This window comes from Microcebus murinus, chromosome 5 (genome assembly GCF_040939455.1).
Source record: "Microcebus murinus isolate Inina chromosome 5, M.murinus_Inina_mat1.0, whole genome shotgun sequence".
NCBI lineage: Eukaryota > Metazoa > Chordata > Mammalia > Primates > Cheirogaleidae > Microcebus > Microcebus murinus.
The window spans coordinates 59915133-59941135 of NC_134108.1; the positions used below are offsets into that span (position 1 = coordinate 59915133).

At 37.2% G+C, this 26003-nt stretch overlaps 1 protein-coding gene across 2 annotated transcripts in view; it reads left to right on the forward strand.

Moving 5' to 3' along the window:
* The window catches only part of GPR63 (G protein-coupled receptor 63), a 50511-nt gene extending 25141 nt beyond the window's left edge, over positions 1–25370 (forward strand). Inside the window, exons 3-5 of one of the 2 annotated variants that reach the window (XR_012919297.1) lie at positions 13922–14124; positions 14905–14974; positions 18681–25370. Coding sequence is in view for 1 of the 2 variants with exons in the window: in XM_012769437.3 (XP_012624891.1) it covers positions 14072–15331 (1260 nt within the window). In the remaining variant the exon portion in view is untranslated. Of the gene's footprint in view, positions 1–13921; positions 18617–18680 lie in introns of those variants that run through there. The other variant, XM_012769437.3, reaches the window with a different exon arrangement.
* The last annotated feature ends 633 nt before the right edge of the window (positions 25371–26003 follow it).

The window sequence follows — 26003 nt, forward strand, 5'->3', positions numbered from 1 at the left end:
TGGGCAACCTGGGTTGTTTCCACACCTTTGTGATTGTGAACTGTGCTGCTATAAACATTCAAGTGTAGGTGTCCCATTTGTAGAGTGTCATTTGATCTTTTGGGTAGATGCCCAGTAATGGAGTTGCTGGATCAAATGGTAGATCTACTTGTATCGCTTTAAGGTATCTCCATATTGCTTTCCACAGAGGCTGAACCAGTTTGCAGTCCCACCAGTAGTGTAGGAGTGTTCCTATATCTCCACATCTATGCCAACATTTATTGTTTGGGGGCTTTTTATAAAGGCCATTCTTACTGGAGATAAGTGATATCTCATTGCAGTTTTGATTTGCATTTCCCTGATGATTAGAGATGTTGAACATTTTTTCATATGTTTGTTGGCCTTTATTCTGTCTTCTTTTTTTTTTTTTTTTTTTTTTTTTTTTTTGAGACAGAGTCTCGCTTTGTTGTCCAGGCTAGAGTGAGTGCCGTGGCGTCAGCCTAGCTCACAGCAACCTCAATCTCCTGGGCTTGAGTGATCCTTCTGCCTCAGCCTCCCGAGTAGCTGGGACTACAGGCATGCGCCACCATGCCCGGCTAATTTTTTATATATATATCAGTTGGCCAATTAATTTCTTTCTATTTATAGTAGAGACGGGGTCTCACTCTTGCTCAGGCTGGTTTTGAACTCCTGACCTTGAGCAATCTGCCCGCCTCGGCCTCCCAAGAGCTAGGATTACAGGCGTGAGCCACAGCGCCCGGCCTATTCTGTCTTCTTTTGAAAAATTTCTGTTCTTGTCCTTTGCCCACTTTTTGATAGGGTTGTTTGATTTTTTTCTTGCTAATTTTCCTGACTTCTAAATAGATTTTAGTTATTAGCCCTTTATCGGATGTGTAGCTTGCGAAAATTTTCTCCCATTCTGTGGGTTGTCTGTTTGCTCTCTTGACAGTTTCTTTGTGCAGAAGCTTTTTAATTTGATCAGGTCCCATTTATTTATTTTTGTTGCTGCTGTGATTGCCTTTGGGGTCTTCTTCATAAATTCTTTGCCTAGGCCAATGTCTAGAAGAGTATTTCCAATGTTTTCCTCTAGGATTCTAATAGTTTCACCCCTAATGTTCAAGTCTGTTACCCAGCATTAGTTGATTTTTGTGAGAGGTGAAAGGTGTGGGTCCTGTTTCAGTCTTCTGCATGTGGCTATCCAGTTTTCCCAGCACCATTTATTGAATAAGGATTCTTTTCCCCAGTGTATGTTTTTGTTGTGTTTGTCAAAGATTAGTTGGCTATATGAGGATAGTTTTATATCTGGGTTCTCTGTTCTGTTCCACTGGTCAATGTCCCTGTTCTTGTGCCAGTATCAAGCTGTTTTAATTACTATAGCCTTGAGGTATAAAGAGTAATTCTTATAGACTGAGGTTTTACTATATTAGAATTTCAATAAGTCATGGTTTTATGTTTTTAAATATATTGAAAATATTCTTTGGTATTCAAGTTGATTTTATTTTTCATAAAAATAATAAATGTACATTTTAAATGTAGGAAAAAAAGAAAAGAAAAAGCCCACATTCCAACCACCAGTAGCATACTTTAATAACTTTCAGCATTTGGGTGATTATTTCCTTTGAGCCCATATGTATGTGTGCATGTTTAAAAGAGTTATACTATACATGCAATATTCCATCCCATTTTTATGACCTAAAATTATAAGCATTTCCCTATGTTTTTGCAGTCTTCATAATTAACACTTAGAGCAACTCAATCATGTCTTATCAAATTAATTAAATCCCTAAATGTTGGTCATTTAGGTTGAGATGTGAGACAGTTCTGTTACTTCATTAAAGTGATTCACACTGAGGTGAGTATTTTACTATGTGGGTAGTTATATTTAACAGAATGTATTTAATCAGATTACTGAACTTTTGAAAAAAATCAGTCTTCCCTCACTACTTGGTTAGTTAAAAACCTAATAAAAACTTCCTAACAGGTACTTTGGCTCTGGCGAGAGAGTGTCACTATAACACAGTGCTAACCTAGAGGTGTGCCTAGGATGCACCTGGAATACAGAGGGAGGGTACTTCATCCAAGCCGCAGCCTTGAGAAGGATTCCTAGAGAGAATGATGTCTTAAAGGAAGTGTAGAGTGAGTAAGAGTGACCTGCTCTAGGTAGAAGGACCAACAGGTGTCATGGGCCCATCACCAGACTGGTCACTGCATGGAGATGGAATACTTGGCAATCACATGACTATATCCATGGCCTAGGGACCCTGTCCTTACCCACTGATGTGAGAAGGGGTGCTAGTAAGAAAACAAACAAAAAGCCAAAACATGTGGGCATATTGTAATCTGGGAGAGAAGAGAGGAAGGCAGCTTTCCCCAACTATACATGTACACTTCAGAAATTCTGATACACATTTCTTCGATGACCATCATCCCACACCTCTCTGCCCTTGAATTCTTACCAATTATGGGTTTAATATAATTGTATTCCTCTGTTTATTTTCTGGCTCATTACTTAGAGGACAGAAAATTGCCCTGAGGGTCAGATCTCATTACACTAACTACTTGATTTCTTTTATTCCCTGGTTATTGCTATGATAATCTCTGTAGCTTGCTTCTCACAGACAAGATATACCAAATGTCTCAGTAATGAACTATTGAAAACCAATACCTAATCAAAAAGTTAGCATTTCTAAAGGCATTGTTATAGAACAGACTCTCTTCAGGGTTTCAAAATAGGGAATAAAAGAAGGAGACCTTGGATTATGAATATGATGAAAAGATGTTTTTTAAGTTAATGACTCAGTAGCTTTTTGTTGAGTGTATACTATATGCCTGGCTTTCACTTGGATTTAAAGATAGAGTACTGGACAAAAAATATCATATCTCTGTCTTCCTGGAGTTTGCTTCCCACCAAGGGTGGGGAAGGCATGGGCATGAATCAAGGAATGACATGGATAACTCTAAAACGACTGCTCACCCAATATTGTCACAGAGAAGTACATGTTGACATGATAGACTAGAATTGGGGTGGGGGTTGGCCTGGTCAGAAGCCAGGAAAGTAGGCCGGGCGTGGTGGCTCACGCCTGTAATCCTAGCTCTCTGGGAGGCCGAGGTGGGCGGATTGCTCAAGGTCAGGAGTTCAAAACCAGCCTGAGCAAGAGCGAGACCCCGTCTCTACTATAAATAGAAAGAAATTAATTGGCCAACTGATATGTATATAAAAAATTAGCCGGGCATGGTGGCGCATGCCTGTAGTCCCAGCTACTCGGGAGGCTGAGGCAGAAGGATCGCTCGAGCCCAGGAGTTTGAGGATGCTGTGAGCTAGGCTGACGCCACGGCACTCACTCTAGCCTGGACAACAAAGCGAGACTCTGTCTCAAAAAAAAAAAAAAAAAAAAAAAAAGAAGCCAGGAAAGTAGTAGTAATAAAAATAATAAGAGTAATGGAAGAATAAGAATTCACAAGGTAAAAGGGGAATGGAGTTGGGTAGATAGTTCACAGGAAGCTGTTTATTCATTTACCAAAAGCTTATTGAACATTGACTATGTGGCACAGGCACAGTCATAGGTGTTGGGAATAAAGTTGTGAAAATTCCTGCCCTCATGAGAGCTGTTGGTAGTTTAGACCAAGATGATGGGAGAGGGGTTGGAGAGAAGTGGCTTGAACAATATTAAGGAGTTAAAATGGACAGTCCTTGGCTGTTGGGATGAATTATTGCTGAGGGGGATAGATGCTAGGATGACTCTTAGGTTTCTGGCTTCTATGAGCAAATGGATGGTGATCCAGTCACTGAGCATAGGAACACTGGTGAGGGGTAGTATATTAGTCAGGGTTCTCTAGAGAAACAGAATAGGGGAATATCTATCTATCTGTCTATCTGCAGATATATAAGGGGGGATTTATGAGAATTGGCTTACTCTCTTATGGACACCCAAAGGTCCCAAGATACGTTCTCTTCTGGAGAACCAAGGAACCCAGTGGTGTAACTCAGTCTGAGTCCAATGGCCTGAGACCCATGAGAGCCAATAGTGTAAGCTGAGAGAATTCTTCACTGCTAGGTTGGGCCTACAAGAAATGCTTAAGAGAGTCCTACACTTGGAATGTTATTTAACATCATGAAAACACATGAAAATATGAAAAACAATCATAGAGCAAATACACAAACAAAGAAGAGAAGAGACTCAAATGTCATCATTACAGAAAACCACCAAACCAGAATGATAAACAATAAGAAAGAAAGAAATGAACAAAGGCTATTCAAATCAACCAGAAATCATTTAATAAAATGAAAGGAATAAACCCTCACATATCAGTAATAACCTTGAATGTAAACAGATTAAACTTTTCACTTAAAAGATATAGACTGGCTGAATGGATAAAAAAACATGACCAACTATATCATGCCCACAAGAAAATAATCTCACCTATAAAGACACACGTGGAGTGAAAGTAAAGGAATGGAAAAAGATATATCATGCAAATGATAACCAAAAGTGAGCAGGAATAGCCATACTTATATCAGACAAAACAGACTTTAAGTCAAAAACAGTAAAGAGAGACAAAGAAGGTCATTATGTAACAAAAAAGGGATCAATTCAGCAAGAGTATGTATCCACCCAACACCAGACACCCAGATATGTAAAGCAAGTATTAGATTTAAAGGGAGAGAGAAACTCCAACACGAAAGACATTGTTGACTTCAATACCCTACTCTCAGCATTAGACAGATCACCTAGACAGAAATAAACAAAGAAACTTTGGTTTTAAACTGCACATTAGACCAGATGGACCTAACAGGCATTTATAGAACATTTCATCCAATAGTTACAGAATGCACATTCATCTTATCAGTACATGGAAAATTCTCCAGGATAGATCAGATGTTAGGCTACAAAAAGAATTTCAACAAATTTTAAAAAATTAAAATCATATCAAGTATCTTCTCAGATTATAATGAGTTTGTAAAACTAGAATTCAATAACAAGAGGAACTTTGGGAACTGTACAAATACATGAAAGCTATACAACATGCTCCTGAACATACTGAGTCATTTCTCAAAAGACATACAAATGGCCAGCAGGTATATGAAAAAAATGTTCAACATCACTAATCATCAAGGAAATGCAAATCAAAACCACAATGAGATATCATCTTACCTCAGTTAGAATGGCTGTTATTAAAAAGATGAAGAATGTTGGCAAGGATGCAGAAAAGGCAAGCTTACACTGTTGGTGGGAATGTAAACTAGTACAATTTTTGTGGAAGACAGTATGGAGATTTCTCAAAGAACTAAAAATAGAACTAAAAATTGACCCAGCAATCCCACTACTGGGTATACAGCCAAAAGAAAGGAGTGAGCACATCAAGGAGACGCTTGTACTTGTTTGTTGATCACAGCACTATTCACAAAAACAAAGATATGGAATCAACCTAAATGTTCATCAGTGGAAAAATGGACAAAGAAAACATGGTATAAGTACACAATGGAATACTATTTGGCCATAAAAAAGTATGAAATTGTGTCATTGGCAGCAACCTGGATGGAACTGGAAGTCATTATTAAGTGAAATAAACCAGGCAGAGAAAGACAAATGCCACATGTTCACACTTATACATGTGAGCTAAAAACGTTGATCTCCTGGAGGTAGAGAATATAATGATATATACCAGAGGCCGGGAAGGATGTGGGAGGGGGGCAGGAGGGGAGTGAGAAGAGGTTGGTTAATGAGTACCAACATACAGGTAGCTAGAAGAAGTAAGTTCTAATGTTCAGTAGTAGAGTAGGGTGATTATAGTTAGCAACAATGTATTATATATTTCAGAGTTGCTAGAAGACTTGAAATGTTCCTAATACTCAGAAATCATAAATATTCAAGATATGATGGATACCCCAAATACTCTAGCTTGATCATTATACATTCTAACATGTAACAAATACTCACATATGTAAAATATTATGTTTCAATTACATAAAATTTTGAAAAAAGAAGTAGAACCAGGAGAAAAAGGGAATGTGAACAAAACCTGTCACTCATGAGACTCATCATTTCTTTTGCTTTTTGCATTTCTAGAAAGGTTCCAAAAGGTTAATCTTCCATAGGCCACTTAAAAAATACATTTTCCTAGTCTTCTGTTATAATTAATTTACTTTTCTGTTCAATGCTGACCTTTCTTGCCACTTGAGTTTCAGTTTTAATTGTCATCAGAAGTCACTTGGGTTATTCTGTGAAACAGAGTGCTTGCTGACATTTAGTTTAATTTCTTCTTAGTATTTACAGGGAAAAGTAATAGGAATGCAAATAATCCTTGTGCATAATAATTTAATTTAAAAATATTTGTGGGAAGAACTAAGTGTTCTCTTGAACATTGGTGAGAAGAGTTCTCTTTTTTGTGGTGAATATTCTGGTTGGTATTAGAAATATAGTAGGAATGGAACAGTGTTATAAATAGAACACTGCTTGTGGTTCATATAAAAATGTGCACGCAGCATTTTTTTCCCTTTATTGCGCAGGTTTAAAGTTAGGTGTACCTTTAAATAAGTGAAATTTTGATGGAATGATGATGTGTTCTATATAAAAATAACTTAAAGTAAACCATCCTGTACTGCATAACACTCCAGATGATTATTGCATACTCTATTTATGGATAAACCAGAGAATAACAGAATTCAACCAAAAAAAGGTAGACATTGTTATAGTGATACAAATGTATTGTGGACTATTCTGATTAACAGTAAAGCAGGTTACCCAGTGAAAGTGATTGCCTTTTTTGTTTTTAATGAGATAAAGTTGAATTTGGGTTGCTTCTGAGGCGAAATGGCTAGTTCCTTATTTCTGGTTCTTCCTTCTTCATAACACAACTCCGGAGTGTGCTCAGAGTATATTTGCTTCCATCCTGTTCTTTGTCTACCAATACCTTTTTTAAATTAGAATTTCTAGCTGTGTAGCAAGGGCCTACTGCAGGCAAGGAATATGGATTTATGTATTAATATCATATATCTTCTCTCTTAGTTTTCAATCTTGTGTCTTTCCCAAATGAAAGGAAATACAGGAGTGGAGAGAGGACCACATGAAATTCTTCTTGACTGAGTGTGACAAATAACAGAAAATGACAATGCTGTGACACCTTTTTTCCTCAAGTGTATTCTCTGGCCTGGAATGGGAGAGAGGTGCTCAATAAGCCGAGAACTCTCCTTTCTCTTTTTCTCTTAAGCTTTCTTCTTGCTTTTAGATTGCGCTTTGTTCAAGAAAAAGGCAGATGGTCTGATTAAGGCCAATACTGTAAATTCTGAGTAAGGCCAGTGCTGATGCTTCAGATTTCTACCTGTTTTGTTCTGCTGTGTCAGCAATGAATTTGCTGGAACACTTGGGTTATTCCCTTAGTCCTCTCCTGGGCTTTACCAACAGGCAGTTAATGTGTTTACTTCGCTTGTTAGGGGACAGAAGAGTTCTAGGCAGCAGTTTTTTTTTTCAAAGTGGTGCCAACTCAATTCTTCCCAGCAGCCTGGGATCAGTGGAATCAAAGCCAACCTTTATGCAGTGAGCATGGCACTTAGGGAGTTGTATTGGGAGTCTTTGCTGGGAGCCCTGAGAAGCTTGAGCCTAGGTCCTTTGCTAGGCTCAGTTGTAGAGAGGATCTACAGACTGTGGTTTGCTTCTTACCCTTTCCTCTATGGTCAAAGGGTGGTATATGTGGTCATTGCGTTTTAAGCATCACTAGGATGCGCAGCTTCGTGTTAGGCCTGTTAGGTTACAAAGAAGATAGATTGTGCCTACTTCCTCAAGGTCTTTCATAGAGGAAGCAGGAGAAGTGTGCCAATAATAAAAGACCAGTATTGGTTCAATGTAAAAAAAATTCTACAAAACCAGAGGTGAATAAGGAGAATATATTTCACTCCCTTAATTTCATCCTAGAAAACAGTTTGGTGTATATTATTCTTTCAGTTTGTCAAGACATACATACATACATACATACATACATACATGTATACATACACAGACATATATATATATATACATGTACATGCATATCTACATACATAAACAACAATGGGACCGTGTTGTATGTCATTTTGCAAGTTAATTGTTTTCATTCAGTGTATGATGAACATTCTCTGATGTCACTACTCTAGATTACCTGTTGTTTGTGATAGCTGCATGGTGTTCCTAGTATGTGTGCTCATTTAACTGTTATCTTATTGAGCATTTAGAAGGGGTTTAGTTTTTCACTATGAAAGAGTGCTGCATTGCACATCCTTATTTGCGTGTTTATCCTATTATTTCTATAATATAAAATTCTAGACTATTTTTAAATTGTCTATTTTTAATATTGAAAAACACTGCCTGCTTACCCTCCAAAATATTGTACTAGTTTATACTCCTACTGGTAGTATATAATAAAGATATTGACTGCATAAAATAGTTGAAAGTCTGTAGAATATTATGATTATAATATGTTGCACTTTGATAGCACTTTACAGTTTATATATAATTCACTTTCACCTATCTTAGTTAATTCTCTTAACTACCCTATAGTGGGGTTTTATATCTGCATTTTTGAGATGCAAGAGTTAAGAAAGTTCATTGACTTGCCTAAATATCTCTTTTAATAAATGGAAGGGTCAAGACTATTGCCCAGATATGTTTTCTCTGCTTTTGATATCTTTATAGTGAGATGAAGTCAGGAAAGGTTTGAGGTGGGCCACGCTTAGATGACGTTTTTCTTAGCATTTGTGGAAGTTTCTAGGTTTTATGTAGGTTACTATGGATTTGAAAGGAAGAGAAAAATACAGAAAATGATTGAAATCAAACTGCATATAAAGAGAAGAAAATATTTATTGAACCATGAAAGGATTTTTGATTGTATGTACATATAATACGTGTACATATTAGCAGCCTAACGAATTTTAACATCAAGGCAGAGTTTTTTATAATGAGTTTCTTTCTAAGGCTATGGGCTATAGTGTGGTGCTCCTGTCTTTTTTGTAGGATTTGCACTCTGAGCCTTAGAGATAGCATGCACTCTGAACATTTGGCCACTAGGGACCCTAAACTGGTGAGGCAAGGATAGCAGGATTCTCCTAGACGGGATAGAGATGGAAGTTGTAGGAGAGACAACGATCCTAATGGGCTGGCAAAGCCAGTACACTCCAGCATGTATGTTGTATCCAAGGATGGTCACTTATCTGAGATTGAAGTGGAGGTTGGTTTTGAAAATTTTTAGGGAGAGATTCAGCAAAAAGAAAACAGAAGAAGAGAAAAAGAAAGGGAGGGGAAAGGAAAGAGAAGAAAACTATCTTGAAGAATTGGAGATGGCAGGAAGAGATAAAGAAGCTGACCCTGTTTAGTTGACTGGAGTTCAGTGCAGGTGTCCCACTTTTGCATCCTTCTCTGTAGTTCCAGTTTTGAGGAGGGCTGGTTTGCAGAGTTTGATGGAAGCCCTCAGCACTTCAGCCTGTGAACTCTTCTGAAAAACAGCTAGCATTTATATTACTGCAGCCTCAGGAAATCCTTTGGGGCACTGAAAGAATTGGCATGAAGAAATCTTTCATTTTACTTACTAAATACTTCTATTGGGATTTTGGAATTTTTGCTTTCTCAGCATGTTTGTTTTAATGTGAGGTTGTGATTACAAGGTGGTTATTCTGATTTTAGAGACCATATATGAAAATTAATCTCATTACTTTGGAGCTTTATTATTTTTTTTTCTTTTTAACCAGATATTGGTACCATCTACACTGGTATAACACTGAACAAATTCAGCACTGTTAAGATTCTTTTTTGCTAAATCTCATTTTTTGGAAAAAAAAGTATTTGAATTTTCCATGCATGTTTGGATTTCATATGTCATGTATTTCTTGGCAGACCTAGACTTTTATAATCAAGGCATAGAGCCCTACATTTACATGAATATCCTCATAAAAATGTAGATATCATCCTGATTTATTTCCTAGTCATTCCTAAATTTCTCATAATTTCTTTTTAAATTTAGTAATATGTTTTTGAAAATATGTGTGATATGTAAAAGGAAACAAACTAGGTGTTATGTTTTTCTCATACCAGTGACATTTCTTACATTATTCTCAGTTTTATAGCATAGTATAGAGGCTAAGAGCGGACTTCCTGGGTTTAAATCTCAACTTTACCCATTATTAGTTGTGTGGCCTTGGGCAAGTTATTTGACCTTTCTGTATATGAATTTCATCATCCTTAAAAATGGGGATTATAACAGTAATAATCTCACAGAGTTGCTATGAAATTTTAAAAAGCTACCATATATTCAAAGAACTTAAGACAGTTCTTTGACATTATACTCCCTAACAAAACTCAGGAGAAAAGAGGTTATTCTCTTTAAGAATACACATTGCCCTGTGAGTACTATCTTGCCACTTCTGTTCCTTTGTGATTCTAGGTACCTACACAACAAAATTCTAAGTGTTTTGAGTTCCCAGTGGTTTTATTCCATATGTGTAACTACAGTACACGTGATTGTTAGCTTTCTGATTATTTTTCTCTGATATATGTAGGATATTGTGTGAAAGAAGGGAGTCACAGGATATAAAACATACTGATACTATACTTGACAGTTTAATTTGATAAAATTATCCAGAATATGGGTGTATGCCAATCACAACAACTAGACCCCTAGAAAATTTGCAAAGATGGCAGGATCTCAATTTTTGTAGGAATCTTTCCCCACCCTCTGGCACACATGGCCTTACAAAGGTGCATAAAGGTAATTATTACTTACTGTTCAGCCAGCATGTGATGGACAGCATGACATTCTATGGACCATGTTTCCTGTGGATTAGATTCTGACAGTATGCTGGAGAGTTGATAGAGCCCTGAAGTAGTACAGTAGCGTGCCATCTAGAGGCAGATTGCTTTAGATAGCTCATATAGAGAAAAACAGAATTTGACAGATCAATAGTTGTATACCAGATGCCAGGGAATATGTCAGTTTGCTTCAGCAATGAAACCACATCTGATAGAGCAACTGTACTCTCCAAAATCCATCTGTTTTCTACAAGACTGAATAGGCAACTTGAATGAGAATGTGGTAGGAATGATCACCTTCATCCTCTAAGTTCTTGATGATAACCTTAATCTCTGCAGTCTCTGCAAGAATGAAGTGTTGCTTTTTGTTTACTGTTCTCAGAGTTAGAAGTAGTTCTAGGGTTTGCACTGGACCTTTCCTACCATTATAGCCCTTGCTCTCCATAGATTGGGAACCAGTGAGGGAATCTGCTGAGTTTGTCTGTTCTAACTCTGCCTTTCAGAACTGGTAAAATAACCATGGCATGAGTTCTGGAATGAGTGTATATGTGTGACTATATCATTGATGTACGCATTTACATATAAAATATAATTTTAAGTTTTTCTTAGTTGGAAAATGTGGTGAGCATTTCCAACAATGGCAGATAAAGACTAATCTAGATTAGATTTATTGCCAGTACTGTTGTGTAATTATTAATAATACCAACCTGAGCTAATTGCTCTTCTCATGCTGCTACTGTCCCATTCCTTTGGAAATATAAATTTTAAGTACAAAATTTTTATTTAATCTTACATAAAATTCAAAGAAACTTCAGGTCACAATGGTATTTGAGGTGAAGTCCTGAGAGGAAAGACTCTTTTAACCTAGTTACTGTGAGCATTCAAAAGCATAAAATGTGGTATATGTATACCACGGAGTTCTACCCAGCCACAAAAAACAGTGGTGATCTAGCACCTCTTGTATTATCCTGGATAGAGCTGGAGCTCATTCTACTAAGTGAAGTATCACAAGAATGGAAAAATAAGCAACATATGTACTCACCATCAAATTAGTATTAACTGACTTAACTGATCAACACTTAAGTGCACATATAATAGTAACATTCATAGGGTGTCAGGCAGGTGGGAGAGGGGAACAGGGGATGGGTGTATTCATACCTAAATGGATGCAGTGCACACTGTCTGGGGGATGGACATGCTTGGAGCTCTGACTCAGGTGGGCCAAAGGCAATATAAGTAACCTAAACATTTGTACCTCCGTAATATGGTGAAATAAAAAAAAGCACTGCTTGGTTGCTATACTTCTCAATAAGAAAAGGACAAAGGCCAAGGAATATTTACATTCCATTGAGCCAGAAGTATCATGAATGAAGAGCACTGTATCGATACGGGGGCAAAGGCATTATTAAGTCTATGCACACTTTTAAGTAGTTGCCTGATATTTTAAATTCAAGTTCTTTTTCTTAATGTTTAACTACAAAATTGCTTTTGTTTAATCTCTTTGTACACTCTTTATATCTTAGGGAAATTGACCACTTATACTTAATAGGCATCAAAAAGTTGATTAGAAGCTCTATGTTCATGGGCTGGACTTGGCAGTGAGTGGGCTTCAGTATACAGGGTGACTGAGCACCAAGCTGTCATTTTTCTTGGGTTACCATCAAATTTTAGTATATAGTGTTTTTTGCCTTTGGGGCTGTTTAGTTACTGAAAGAGATGAGTGCTTCAGTCTTCTGCATGGGCAATATATGCCCAGCTTCTGGCAGCCTGGGAACAGGTTGGAAAAAGTAACTAGGTTCTCAAGCTGAATGTGCATTTACTCCGTCCCCTTGTTTTCAGCCCTGCACTGCTATTTTTGAGTTTGGTGCTTGTCAGGTTCAATTGTGCTATAGACCTGGGCTACCGGGGGTGTATGCTTTTATGCGATTGTTCAGAGGAGGGGAGAACTAGGTACAGAGTGGTGTTCCAGTGGGTCCGATTTTCAGTTTTCCAGTTTTCAGCTCCTGCCACACTCTCTGTGGTTACTGGTATCTAGAGTTTCTCTGGGGATCTATGGGATGTTTCAGTTTCTTTAAAGCATATTTCCCTGGATAAATTGTTCTCTCTTCTGTTTTCTTTAAGTCAGTTACCACACCACCAGCTGCTTTTTTGCCTTAAAACATTAAGGAAAAAATTCCTTATCTACTGATGTATCTGTCTTTAATTCATACCTCTTGTCCTTTTGAGTTTACACATTTTGTTAGAAGAAAAATCCCTTTATTGTCATTTCTGTGTAATTTGGGGGATACAGTGTCATTGGTCAGTCTGCCATTTTTAACCAGAAATTGAGAAACCATTTGTTCATTGTTTTCTCTTTAGTGCCTGGCACATAGTAGGTTGTTAAATATTTGATGAGTAAACAATTGAACGGAGTTAGAGGTTTTTATAGTAATGGGAGGTTTTGATCACAGAAAAGATATTACTATATTTGTATATAACAGCTTAAAAAGCATGTTTTAAATTATGGTTTTGCTTTGGCTCCATTCCATTTTTGTTTTTGTTCCTCAACATGGTCAAAGAAACTAAATATTTTAAAGTGTGTACTTCTGTTGAATGGAAGTATGTTTGTTTACTTGGTCAGACACAATTTTATGTTACCTTAGGCTTAAGGTACACATTTGTCTATTTAATTTTTCTCTAGAGGTAGACATGTATTGAGGTTGATTTATGTAGCAAGTGCAGGCTTTATTCTGAATTATATATATATTTACAGTAGTTCTGAAGAGGCTGATGGTGGTTATGGTGTAAAGCCTTCCAACTACACCCTCCCCATTGGCCCCTAGGTGGTTAAGTTTGAGAGCCACTGGCTTAGTGTGACTTCTTATCCAGGTATGTGTTCCATTGCAAAATGAATATGTGAGGATGAATAAAATCTAGTAGGGACAAAGAAGTTAAACTATAAAAATAAGAGTAGATACTAAAATTGGTATTTTGAACAAATAGATCAGTATTTTCCTAATTCTTAAAGGCAGTCCTGGACAAGAAAGACGGGAGTGTAGAGAGAGAGACAAGTATAGTAGAGTGGATTAAAAAGAGCAAACTGATCCTTCATGATGAAAGGTAAGAAGTCAAATATTATTATTTATAAATCTGATTTCTTACTTCCTTTTTGTGTTTGATTTTGTTTTCAGGCAAAAGGACTCCTGTGGAAGATGGAACTCATTGTCCATTTTCCAGAATGTGTTTCCAAGCCCATCAATGGAACCTGATACTGCTCTGCTGTGTTGAAAAGCTTGAAGAACGCCTGCATCTCTGCCTGCATCTTCCATCCTGCCGAAACCATGGTCTTCTCAGCAGTGCTGACTGCGTCCCACACTGGGGCATCCAACACGACGTTTGTAGTCTTTGAAAACACCTACATGAATATTACTGTCCCTCCAGCATTCCAGCATCCCAACATCAGTCCACTGCTTCGATATAGTTTTGAAACCATGGCTCCCACTGGTTTGAGTTCCTTGACAGCGAATAGCACAGCTATGACCCCAACACCAGCAGTTTTTAAGAGCCTAAACCTCCCCCTCCAGATCATCCTTTCTGCTATAATGATATTTATTCTGTTTGTGTCTTTTCTTGGGAACTTGGTAGTTTGCCTCATGGTTTACCAAAAAGCTGCCATGCGATCTGCAATTAACATCCTCCTTGCCAGCCTGGCTTTTGCAGACATGTTGCTTGCATTGCTGAACATGCCCTTTGCCCTCGTAACTATTCTTACTACCAGATGGATTTTTGGGAAATTCTTCTGTAGAGTATCTGCTATGTTTTTCTGGTTGTTTGTGATAGAGGGAGTAGCCATCCTGCTCATCATTAGCATCGATAGGTTTCTTATTATAGTCCAGAGGCAGGATAAGCTAAATCCATATAGGGCTAAGGTTCTGATTGCAGTTTCTTGGGCAACTTCCTTTTGTGTAGCTTTCCCTTTGGCTGTAGGAAACCCTGACCTGCAGATACCTTCCCGAGCCCCGCAGTGTGTGTTTGGGTACACAACCAATCCAGGTTACCAGGCTTATGTGATTTTGATTTCTCTCATTTCTTTCTTCATACCTTTCCTGGTAATACTGTATTCATTTATGGGCATACTCAACACCCTTCGGCACAATGCCTTGAGGATCCATAGCTACCCTGAGGGCATATGCTTAAGCCAGGCCAGCAAACTGGGTCTCATGAGTCTGCAGAGACCCTTCCAGGTGAGCATTGACATGGGCTTTAAAACACGTGCCTTCACCACCATTTTGATTCTCTTTGCCGTCTTCATTGTCTGCTGGGCCCCGTTCACCACTTACAGCCTTGTGGCAACGTTCAGTAAGCACTTTTACTATAAGCACAACTTTTTTGAGATTAGCACCTGGCTACTCTGGCTCTGCTACCTCAAGTCTGCATTGAACCCACTGATCTACTACTGGAGAATTAAGAAATTCCATGACGCTTGCCTGGACATGATGCCTAAGTCCTTCAAGTTTTTGCCGCAGCTCCCTGGCCACACAAAGCGACGGATTCGCCCCAGTGCTGTATACGTGTGTGGGGAACATCGGACGGTGGTGTGAATATTGGAGCTATCTGACATTTTGGGTGATGGTTGTTGTTTATTGACTCTGAATTTTCTTTCCCATAGCTTCTCCACTACACTCACTCTTTTTTATAGGGTTTGTGTATGTGTTTGCAGTGTAAAGAAAGAATGGTAATTATTTATGGTTTTGTTACCAAGCATACACAATAGGAAAGTGATTACAGATTTTACCTCCAGGGTTCAAGAAAAGTAGAGAGATTTTTTTAAATTGATTTTGTTTTTGTAGTAGGAATCAGAATTATGCTTAATTGAGCCTGCAGTTACATTGAATTGTAGGTGTTCTGTATGCTGCTAAGATATGCTTAGTTGATTTTATCAATTTTTTTTTTCCTGGAAGACACTGCTGCTTTTTGCCATCACATAGGAGCCAAAAACCCATACATCTAAGTTGATAAATATTTAGTTTTATTAAGAAAAAAATAACCCAAGGCAGTTAGTGACATTTTAAAGGTCATTACTATTTACTCTGGTGCACTTTAAGAAGCAATGTACAAATTAATTCAGTCATGTTTTTCAGAATTGTTTTTATACATGACATGTTATGCTTTAGGAAACATGTGCATTATCATTTCTGGGAAGATAGTTTTTTTAAAAATGTATCTGCACATACAGTTTTAAAGGACAGGTCATAAAAATGTAGAAATGTTTCTAAGCACAATAGCAACACTTTAGAGCAATAGGGCAAAATGGAGACAACACTCTTGCAAATTTAAAAGGGGAATGCAGTGAGGAGGGTGGCTGTGGCAGGCTGTGGCAATTCTTTTTACTCAAGGGCTCTTGCCTGGTATAGGGAGAAGGTGCTGCCATTTATGGACACCTACCATATGCCAGGCACTGTGCATCATTGTATCCTCACAGTATCCTGTGAGGTAGGTATTATGTTTTTACCTTTTACAGTTGAAGAAAACAAGTCTCAGAGAGACTAAAGTCCTGACTAATTTTAGTGGTAGAGCTGGGATCCAAAAATCTGTCGGAGTCCTGAGACTGTGCTGTTCTACTGTGCCACACAGACACCTCATTCAGTTTAGATATCTCATATTCAAGAGGAAAGTCTGTATCCTTTAACTTGTTTTAGACTATAACCTTCTTTTTAAAAATAGCTTTATTTTCTTATTACCAAAAGAAATATGAAATCATTACAGAAAGTCTGGAAAATGGAAAAGAAAAGATAAGCTCACAACCACCTTTTAAAGTAGAACTTAAAACACCTTAGATAAATAAGGCTATAAAGGAAATAAGGTGAATTTCCTGATTTTCAAAACAAGTGACTGACAATTATTGAGAGATACAGCTGTATCTAGGCCTTGGCCCTATGGGTTTGGAGGCTTCCAGTTGTTCATCTGCATTGGTTCTAAATGTTCTGGGCAGAACAGCGTTGTTGCCCCAGTGCTTGCCTTAAAAGAGATAGAGTTTGTGACCATGTTCAGAGGTGTGTCTCCTATAAAGAAGGGAAAATAAATCCTGGTCTGAGCCTAAAGCAAGTTTCAATAGGGCAGGTCTTCAGTTTCATATGATTTTTCTTTTACTGACTATCTGCCCCCCAGGTGCATCCAGGGCCTGGTCACCACTGGCCCACTTCATAAAACAGCCCATAGGGATAGGGCTTCAGACTGAGCCATAAGGGCTGAAAGTGTAGCCTCTTGGCTACATCATGGGCTAAGTAGGTAAGTTAACTATGGATTTATAGCATCTTTTCAGAATTTTAGTGCTTTGTGAGCCAGTGGAAAAAATAAGCCTTTAGTTGTAAACCTAGAGAGTTGGATCAGATGAATCCCTCAGGTCCTGTATGACTCTAATGTGCTTTTTTTCCAATGAGAGTATGGATTTTTGAGGAGCCCAGATGGCTTCAGCGTTACTCTTTGGTCTCCAGTATTACTTTTTTACATGTTACTTCATTAGCTATTTCTTAAAACTGAATGTCTGAAGAGCTCGTGGCACGGTGTCTGGAGTTAGGATGTTGGAAGATTGATGACATCACGAAAGACCTGGGAAAGTTGCAGCGGTATTAGAACTCATTGTCAGGTTAAAGAGCTCTTTTGGGACTCAAGCATATTATTCAACATGTTGTTTTGGGATCATCTTCAGATGATAGTCACCTACCTCTTTAATTTCTAATTTATATTATTTGCAGGTAAAATTGTTTTTGTCCATAGGGATTGTATAGGACATAAGCACTGTAGTAGATAGTAGTAGCACGTTGAAATGTATTATGCTTTCCATTTTCACTATAAACTGGATTTCAATAGGAATATTTTTGATTAGACTTCCTCTGAGGAAAGTCAGCATGGTCTGTATTCATCTTACATATTGGTAGGTCATAAGACTCCCGTTGTGGCTGGAGTTGAAACTGAGCTTTGTTTCTTTGTTATTTTATGGGCCATCTTTAGGTACTTCTAGGCTGCTTAGTAGGCAGCGCCCCATTTGGTGAGAGCTCTGAGTGCCTGCTAAGGTGCTCCGTGTTGGTAAAAGAAGACTGTGAGGGCCCTTTTGAGAATTCAGCAACAGTGCTGAGCAGCAGTTCTCCTTACACTGGATAATCTTGATGAGATGACAGTTTACACATCATTTTGGACATTTTTATTGCATATACATTTTGAAAGCTTTAAAAAACAAGTACTATGGTGCACCTTCAATAAATTAGGTGCAAAAATCATGTGTTGCCTAATCCCCATATTCTCTCGAGGGGAAAAAAATACCACTACTAATTCTCACTGCTGACTGAAATAATCAGAAATGGGTTTTTTGGTTGTTGAATTTTTGCTTTTCCTTCTGGCTAGTAAGTAGGAAGCATAAAAGAGATGACAAAATATTTGTGGTCAAAAGAAAGAGTCAAGAGAAATCCCAAATATTAATAGTATGGAGTAGTGTTATTTAAACTTTTGTGTTTAGTTATCCCCAGGGGAGCTAAACAGTACAGATTCCTGGGCCCTCAGAGGGTCTTCCACTGGGCCCTGGAATGCACATTTTTATTTTGGCAAGTGCTCCGCCCGCTTCTGGCTCAGGTGGTCCCTGAGACACACTTCAAGAAGTGTAGAAGATACATCTATTTAAATATTGTCTGTTTTATCCCAAAATGTTTGTTTTGTGTTAGAGGCCATTATCTTCTAGGCATGGGTGATCTGCATTGAGAGGAAAATCTACATATCATTGTGCCTCATTTGCTGCCACCTGTGTTTGTGCTGGATCTTGCCAGTGTTAGCGTTACTTTCTTTCAACTGGCAAAATTCTTATAAAACCATAAAGTTTCACAGTAGAGCAAAAAGAGTAACTTAATTGAAAGTCATGACTTTCAGAAGTCTAATTAGTCTAATTTTTTTTTCTCCTAGAGAGATGTCTTTGTTGTTTGTAATCCCTGAAGAGTATGAGGAACATGTAAAGATTCATCTAATTCCTACTGCTCTGCTTATGCCAGTTGTGTTCAATGGAAGCATGAAGTAAAATAAAATAACCTTTTTAATCTATGTATTTCTGTTGCTGATAAACCTATTTAATTTTTTTCTTGATCTTTGCTTTTGTTTACATGAAAATATTTATGTATTTGTCACAGAAAAGTTTTCACTTGCTTGACATTTTATTCTACTATGATTCTTAGTTTAAGTTTAAAAAACTGCTAAATTCAAATTTACTTCTACAACCATAGTCCTGCTAAACTGCCTTCATTGAAAACTCAGTTTTTATAATAATAACTAAAAATATCAAAGCACATGTTTGTTATTGCAGGTAAATGGTAATAAATTTCTTAGATATCTATTGGTACTAATCCTTTGTAATTAAAATTAATTTATTTTACAATAGTACCTGACCTGAATGAAAACAAACCAACCTTGAATTTTGGGTTGTAATATTAAATATCACAAAGTATGGTTATTTGTGCTAATTCTTATTGCAACCAAGATTGAACTCCCAATGAGAAAATGAATAAATGTTTCAGATTTCTAAAGTGGAGTTTTTTTTAAAGGACTGTTGCATCTCATCTTAGAAAAATTTATCATGAATAATAATTTCTATTAAATTAAAATCCAGGGTTAGTTTCAAATCCTGTTTCCTTTGAGTTCTTATTAAATATTTTCAAATTAGCTCTCAAAGCCTCTGTGCACGTAACCATATGTTAGTTTTAGAAGTTCTCAGATTAGTTCAGGATGAAATGGAACTTGACAAAATGCTATTAGTATTACGAAAGAGTTTTAAGAAATTCTGTCTAGGAAAGTTAAGAAAATTTTACTGCTGAGTCATTTAAAATTAGATTGTTGGTTGGCCAAGCTATGACAATGTCTGCTTCTCTTTGATGAAATGATTTCATACTGCAGTTCCATTTCTAAAATCTAAGGCATTCTAAAACTCACTTATAAATCCCTAGGAAACATCTTTTATTTATATATAAGGGTTTCAATTTTGTGCCAGTTAAACAAGAGGGTTTTCTTTTCTTTTTCATACATATGCAATAGCTAAATATAATTCTTTTTAGGTTACAAAAGAAGGTTGATTTACAAAAGAAGGCTGTCATTGAATCTGTACTTGATATTTCCTTCTGAAATGGAAAGGTAAGAAAGCTGTAGCAAAATAAAGTAACATGTTGAATTAAAAGCATATTCACATGTATGAAAATAATAAGCCCCACTCAATTCATCTATAATAAAGAGAACCCTTATGGAGCAATTTCTTTCTATCTTAAATATCAAGGCACAATTAGATTTAATGCAAAAAAGAAAAAATAAATATTTCATAGCAGTATCAGTCAAGGTTTAGCCAGAGAAGCAGAATTAGTAGGGTTTAGCCAGAGAAGCAGAATTAGTAGGAGATATTTATTGCAAAGAATTAGCTTACAAGATTTTAGTGTTGGCTAGGCAAATCTGAAATCTGGGGCAGGCCTTCAGGAAGGGAAGATTAGAGCTCTCAGGCCCAAACTGCAGGTGTTGTCCACAGGTGTAATTTCTTCTTCCTCACGGAGGCCTCAGCTCTGCTCTTAAGGCCTTTCAATGGATTGAATCAGGCCCACTCAGATTATCTAGGCTAATGTCCCTTAATTAATGTGGACTGATTATAGACTTTAATCATATCTTCAAAATACCTTCATAGCAACACTTAGATTAGTGTTTGATGGGGCTATAGTCTAGCCAATTGACTTGTCAAAAGACCATCTCAATGTTTATTTCTAAGTTTAAAATACTATATGAAATAAAATCTTTCTGTGATGCTAGAGGTGGTGGTCCAAAAAATCAATCACTTAAATCTTAGTGTTAAATAAGTGGGAGGTTTAAAAAATGACCAAGTTAAACTTGTTGCAAAGTATGGAATACACATTGACTGTGTTATATTCAAACATGCATAATCACAGGGCACCATATTTTTCTTTTTCACTTTATTTTGAGAAAGGTAGTAGTAATCAATTGATCAATCGATGATATATAAACCAATGTCCTTTCTATATAAACTTTCATTATCTGTGATACTTGCCAGAGGTGATACTTTTCTTCTAAGGAATTTGAAAGTATTTATAATTATAACAATATTAACTCTAAACATAAAAATACAATAATAGAATAATACTGGGTGCCATTGTTTGGCCACTTGTGGTCAAAATACACTTTTATCTATTTTAATCCACAGTATTTCTACTTTTCTAGCTGTGTTCCCAAGAGGGTAAGTAAATTTTCAGGTATAGTTGGGGTTCACATAGTTGGGATTCACATTTAGGATACTTTTCCCTATAACAGATAACAGAACTGAGCCTCTAGTGAGAAGAGCTTACTAAACATCATACTGGGTGATGATTATTCTCCATGCATTAGGTAAAAAATAATCCTAGCAGTGGAACCTCTATTCCAAGCTATGGATATTAATGCTAGAATTGGGTTGGTTTGGTCTTGGTTTTTAGTCATTAACTGTATTTGGATAAGTCAGAAATGAGACTTTTAGGCTGACTGGGCCCCTGAGAACCTTGAACACAACCATGTCTAATGTCATAGAACCTTCATGGACCTAGCCAACTGGCAGAAATTTTGGGGACACATTGACACTCAGCCACTTTCCTCAGATCACACGGATCCCACAACCCCTTTTGGAAAGGCCTTCACCCTGATACACAATTGGGGTTTTATTATGTCTGAAGTACTGGGGGTTACCTGTAGTAGCCAAGAATGAGGGAGAGGAGGTGGAGGTGATGAAGTCTGGTAGATCAGGGAAGGCAAGGTGGTGCCTAAATGTTGGCAGAGGCAGTGTGAGTCTTTCCTGATCACGCCTCCACCTTGTACCCTACCTTCCTTGCTGGGGCTACCTACCTCAGCCCTCTGGGGAAGAAAAACCCAAAATATAAAGAAAAACTGTCTTGAAGACTCCAGCAGTTCTACAGAAGAAAACTCTGAAGTAGCCATCCCTGAGAAGTGATTTCCCCCTCCAGACCGTGAGCCCCTTGAGCCAATGAATAGTGTTGACCTCAGTGCTTGTTCACTCAATATTATTATTATTACAGACTTTTTTCTATGAAACAGAAAGCTGAAGCAGAGGTAAAGACCAATGTTTGGGTGTTCAGAAGATATCAGTGTGTGAGGATCAGAATATCAGCATCTTCATATGTAAACTGACCCAGTGGGACTTTCCTGAGTGTCAATATTGTCTATGTATTAAATATGAATAGAATAATGACCCACCAGTTTGGAATTTATGATAAGTAGGCACTGGTTTATATGTGATTAATCTATCTAAATAAAATTGATTAAACCAATTAATAATATAAACATCATTGGAGAGTATATACCTCTCAAAAATAACAAATGGGATAAGCCAAGAGTGCTGAGCTGGGATTCAGGAGCCCTTGGATCCTTGTGCCAGTTTTGAAACACCTGGTGTGTCTCCAGAACTCTTTCAGCCCATCATAAAATGGCCATATTTTTAGATGCCCTTAAAGTCATGACTGGTATAGTAATTAGAATTGCCCAATCAATTGAATCATTTGTATTAAAAAAGGTACCAAAAACTCTGTTACTGTAATTTGTTATTGTACATTTTTGAAAATAATGAAACAAAATTTTTAAAATTATGTAATTTAACTTCTGTGACAGTAGCTCCATTAGAGGTTTTCAAATGCGTTATACTCCAATAAGCAGATGAGGAACAGTTTTGGGACAAGAAAATGACTTGACTAAATTTTGATAGCACTTAGGAGGCAAAGCTGGGATTCAGACCAGACTCACCAGCTCCCAACTTTAGAGTTCTTTCCACTTCACCCTGAGTCAGTGAGATTTTGCTGCCAGGAAGAGAAATGTTGAATAGTGAGGTTGCAAGGTTCATAAAATATAAAATCCATTAATCAAGAAGAGGCCATGCAAATGATCCTAGAAAGTATCTTATTTTTTTTTTTTATGAATTTGCCTACTTTAGCTAGATATCTTGTATCACAGGAATCATATAATATTTGCCCTTTTGTGTCTGTCTTATTTCATTTAGCAAAATGCTTTCAGAGTTCATCCGCATTGTAGCATATATCAGAATTTCCTTCCTTATATGTATAACACATTTTGCTTATCTAGTCATCTGTTGATGGATAAATACAATTTTTATTTATTTATTTTTAAAGATTTTATTTTTTATTTATTTTTAATTTTTTTTCCAGCATATGGTGGGGGGTACAAATGTTAAGGTTATGTATATTGCCCTTACTCTCCCTCTTGAGTCAGAGCTTCAAGTGTGTCTATCCCCCAGTTGGTGCACATCACATTCATTATGTATGTATAAACCCAACCCCTCCCCCCACCTGCCCGACTTCCTATATGTCCACTTAGGTGTTGATCAGTTAATACCAATTTGCTGGTGAGTACATGTGGTACTTATTTTTCCATTCTTGGGATACTTCACTTAATAGAATGGGTTCCAGCTCTATACAGGAAAATAGAAGAGGTGCTGTATCATCGTTGTTTCTTATAGCTGAATAGTACTTCATGGTGTACATATACCACATTTTATTAATCCATTCATGGGCAAAGGACATGAACAGAAACTTTCCAAAAGAAGACAGAATAATGGCCAACAAACATATGAAAAAATGCTCAACATCTCCAATTATCAAGGAAATGCAAATGAAAACCATAATGAGATATCACTTGTCTCCAGTGAGAATGGCCCTTATTAACAAGTCCCAAAACAATAAATGTTGGCATGAATGTGGAGAGATAGGAACACTCCTACACTGCTGGTGGGACTGCAAACTAGTTCAGCCTCTGTGGAAAGCAATATGGAGATACCTTAAAGTGATAAAAGTAGATCTACCATTTGATCCAGCAATCCCATTACTGGGCATCTACCCAAAAGAAAGTATCTTAATCTAATAGGGACATTTTTATTAGTAGAAATAAGAATAATAGAATTTTTATAACATTTTAAAGAAAATAATAATTTTTATGAGTTCATCACTCAAATTTAACCACTTAAAAAAAAGCTGAGCTCATGAAGAAAGGCATATGGGCAAACCAGTGTGACCAGGCCACGAATTGCTGCTCTCAGAGCTGGGGCCAGCGGTTTGCTCCCCTCAGCTTGGACTTGTGCTTCTGAGGGGACCTACGCTGGCCCTCCATGCCTCACCTGCGCCATAAGTATTGCTAGCATGTTTGCCTCCTGGGCTTATACTGGAAGAACTTTTTGTTCACAGATACTGGGGACTCCTTGGGAAGCTGTCAGTAGCCAGAGATTCCTTTCTGCTCTCATTTCCTTTTCCTGGACTCATTAGCAAAGTAACTGCAAATGCCACAGATGATATTTCTCTGTGACAGGAAAAAAACAAAACAAAAACGTGTTTTTCTTGTAGAACATCCCCAAAGACACACATATTCTCACAAAGCTATGAATAACATGGACTACAAGACATCATGGTATTTTACGTTTATCTGTATAAAGGTTATTGTTGCCAAGCAATGGGTTCTATTTGATCTTTCTTGAGGGCCAAAAGCTTCTCATGGCAACAAATACACAGCAAAACAAGATGCACACTGAAGGGAAATGTAGAAATGTAATCTGACAGAGATGTGACACCCCTCCCACCCCAAGACTTCTCAGATAGATCTTTATTTCTAGCCCCACTCTTCTTGAATGACACTTTTTCTTCTACTAATTACTAAGCTTCCTGAGGCCAGAGCAATGCTTGTTCCTTGTTTCCCCAGCATCTACCATGGCTCATTGAGAGTAGTACCCCCCCAAATCTGGAAATGGACCTTTTGGTAATAGACTCTTGCCAGTAAAAATCATAATGGACTTATCTGTATCACATAGGTTCTAAGTATTTAATAGCAAGAGCTGAGATCAACACACCTGGGTCTTCAGTCTCCAAGTCCAGTGAATTAACTGCTATACTAACTTTCTTCCTTGACGTAAGTGAGAAAGTAATCTGGGAGTCTTCTGATACCATATCTAGGCAGTTTGGGGACGAACGTGTAGAGTGGATAAGGTTGTTAAATTTTTATTTGCTAAACCAAGTAGCCCTAAGAGTAGTGCACATATGTATGTATTTTTTTGACCCCATGATTTCCAATTCACATTATGGAGGAGGTCCTCTGTTCTACCCATTTCTAAGGCTGATCTGTGGCTCTGTCTTGTGGTCTTGACTAAATATGCTTGGGTTCAGGCTCTTCCCAGGATAGAGGGAGAATATGACTCATGATGCAGGTGAAGAGTGCAGATGCAAATGGACTGACAACACCAGCATGTAAAGGTGTGTTCCTGTTACTGTTTCGGGTGATCTTGGTTTGTGGGTAAATGAATGATGATAGTGATAAGGAGAAGTGTTTTCAATAACCACTTCCATCACAGAGATTTGGGTTTGGAAGACTTTTCTATTGATAGAATTAGACATCCACATGTCGAATGCCATTTTGAACACTTGCAACAGATCTTCAGAGTTTAAATCACTTTTACCATAGTTTTGGCAGGACTATGAACACATTTTTTTTTCAGCTGTTCTTGCTGATGGGAGCTATAAATAACTTTGGGGAAGTATATAATTATCCCAAAGTAGAAGCTAAAGATAAAAAGCTGTTTGAGATTTTAAAAGAACATTTAATAGTTATTATTATGTAACATTTATTAAGTATGCTCACTGTGCTCATTGTCTTTGCCAGGAAGAAACTAGGAATAAAAATCAATCTAAGATGTGACATGTATAAATAGACAAAAAGGTAACTTAACATGGTTCGAACACAAAAAGTTGGCTTAATAAAAAAAAAGAAAACTTAGAAGAACAAAAATGGTAGCCAGATCAGCCTCGTATGGTATAGAGGTGAAGAATATTTATATTTAGTAACAAATCTTTAAACCAATGGCAGTTTAAAACAAAATGGATAGTCACAGAAAAATAAATGTTATGGTATGTACATGGGGTGGGTAGTACTTACTGTGTTTTTTCAACTAGCTCACACTTCTACATATAAAAGACATAAATAAGTACTAAAATATTATAAATAAGTACTAAAAGATTTAAATACTAAATAAAGATTCATTGTTCACTCAAGTAAGGTAAGTGTTATAAATAATGACTTCAGTCATCAGGTCCTGGCAAAGACTGTTATAGCTATTAAATATAAAGCATACAGCCAAATAATCAAATTAATGGCTTCCATCATTTATTTGATGCCTGCTAGATGATGCAAATACTAGATTTATATAAT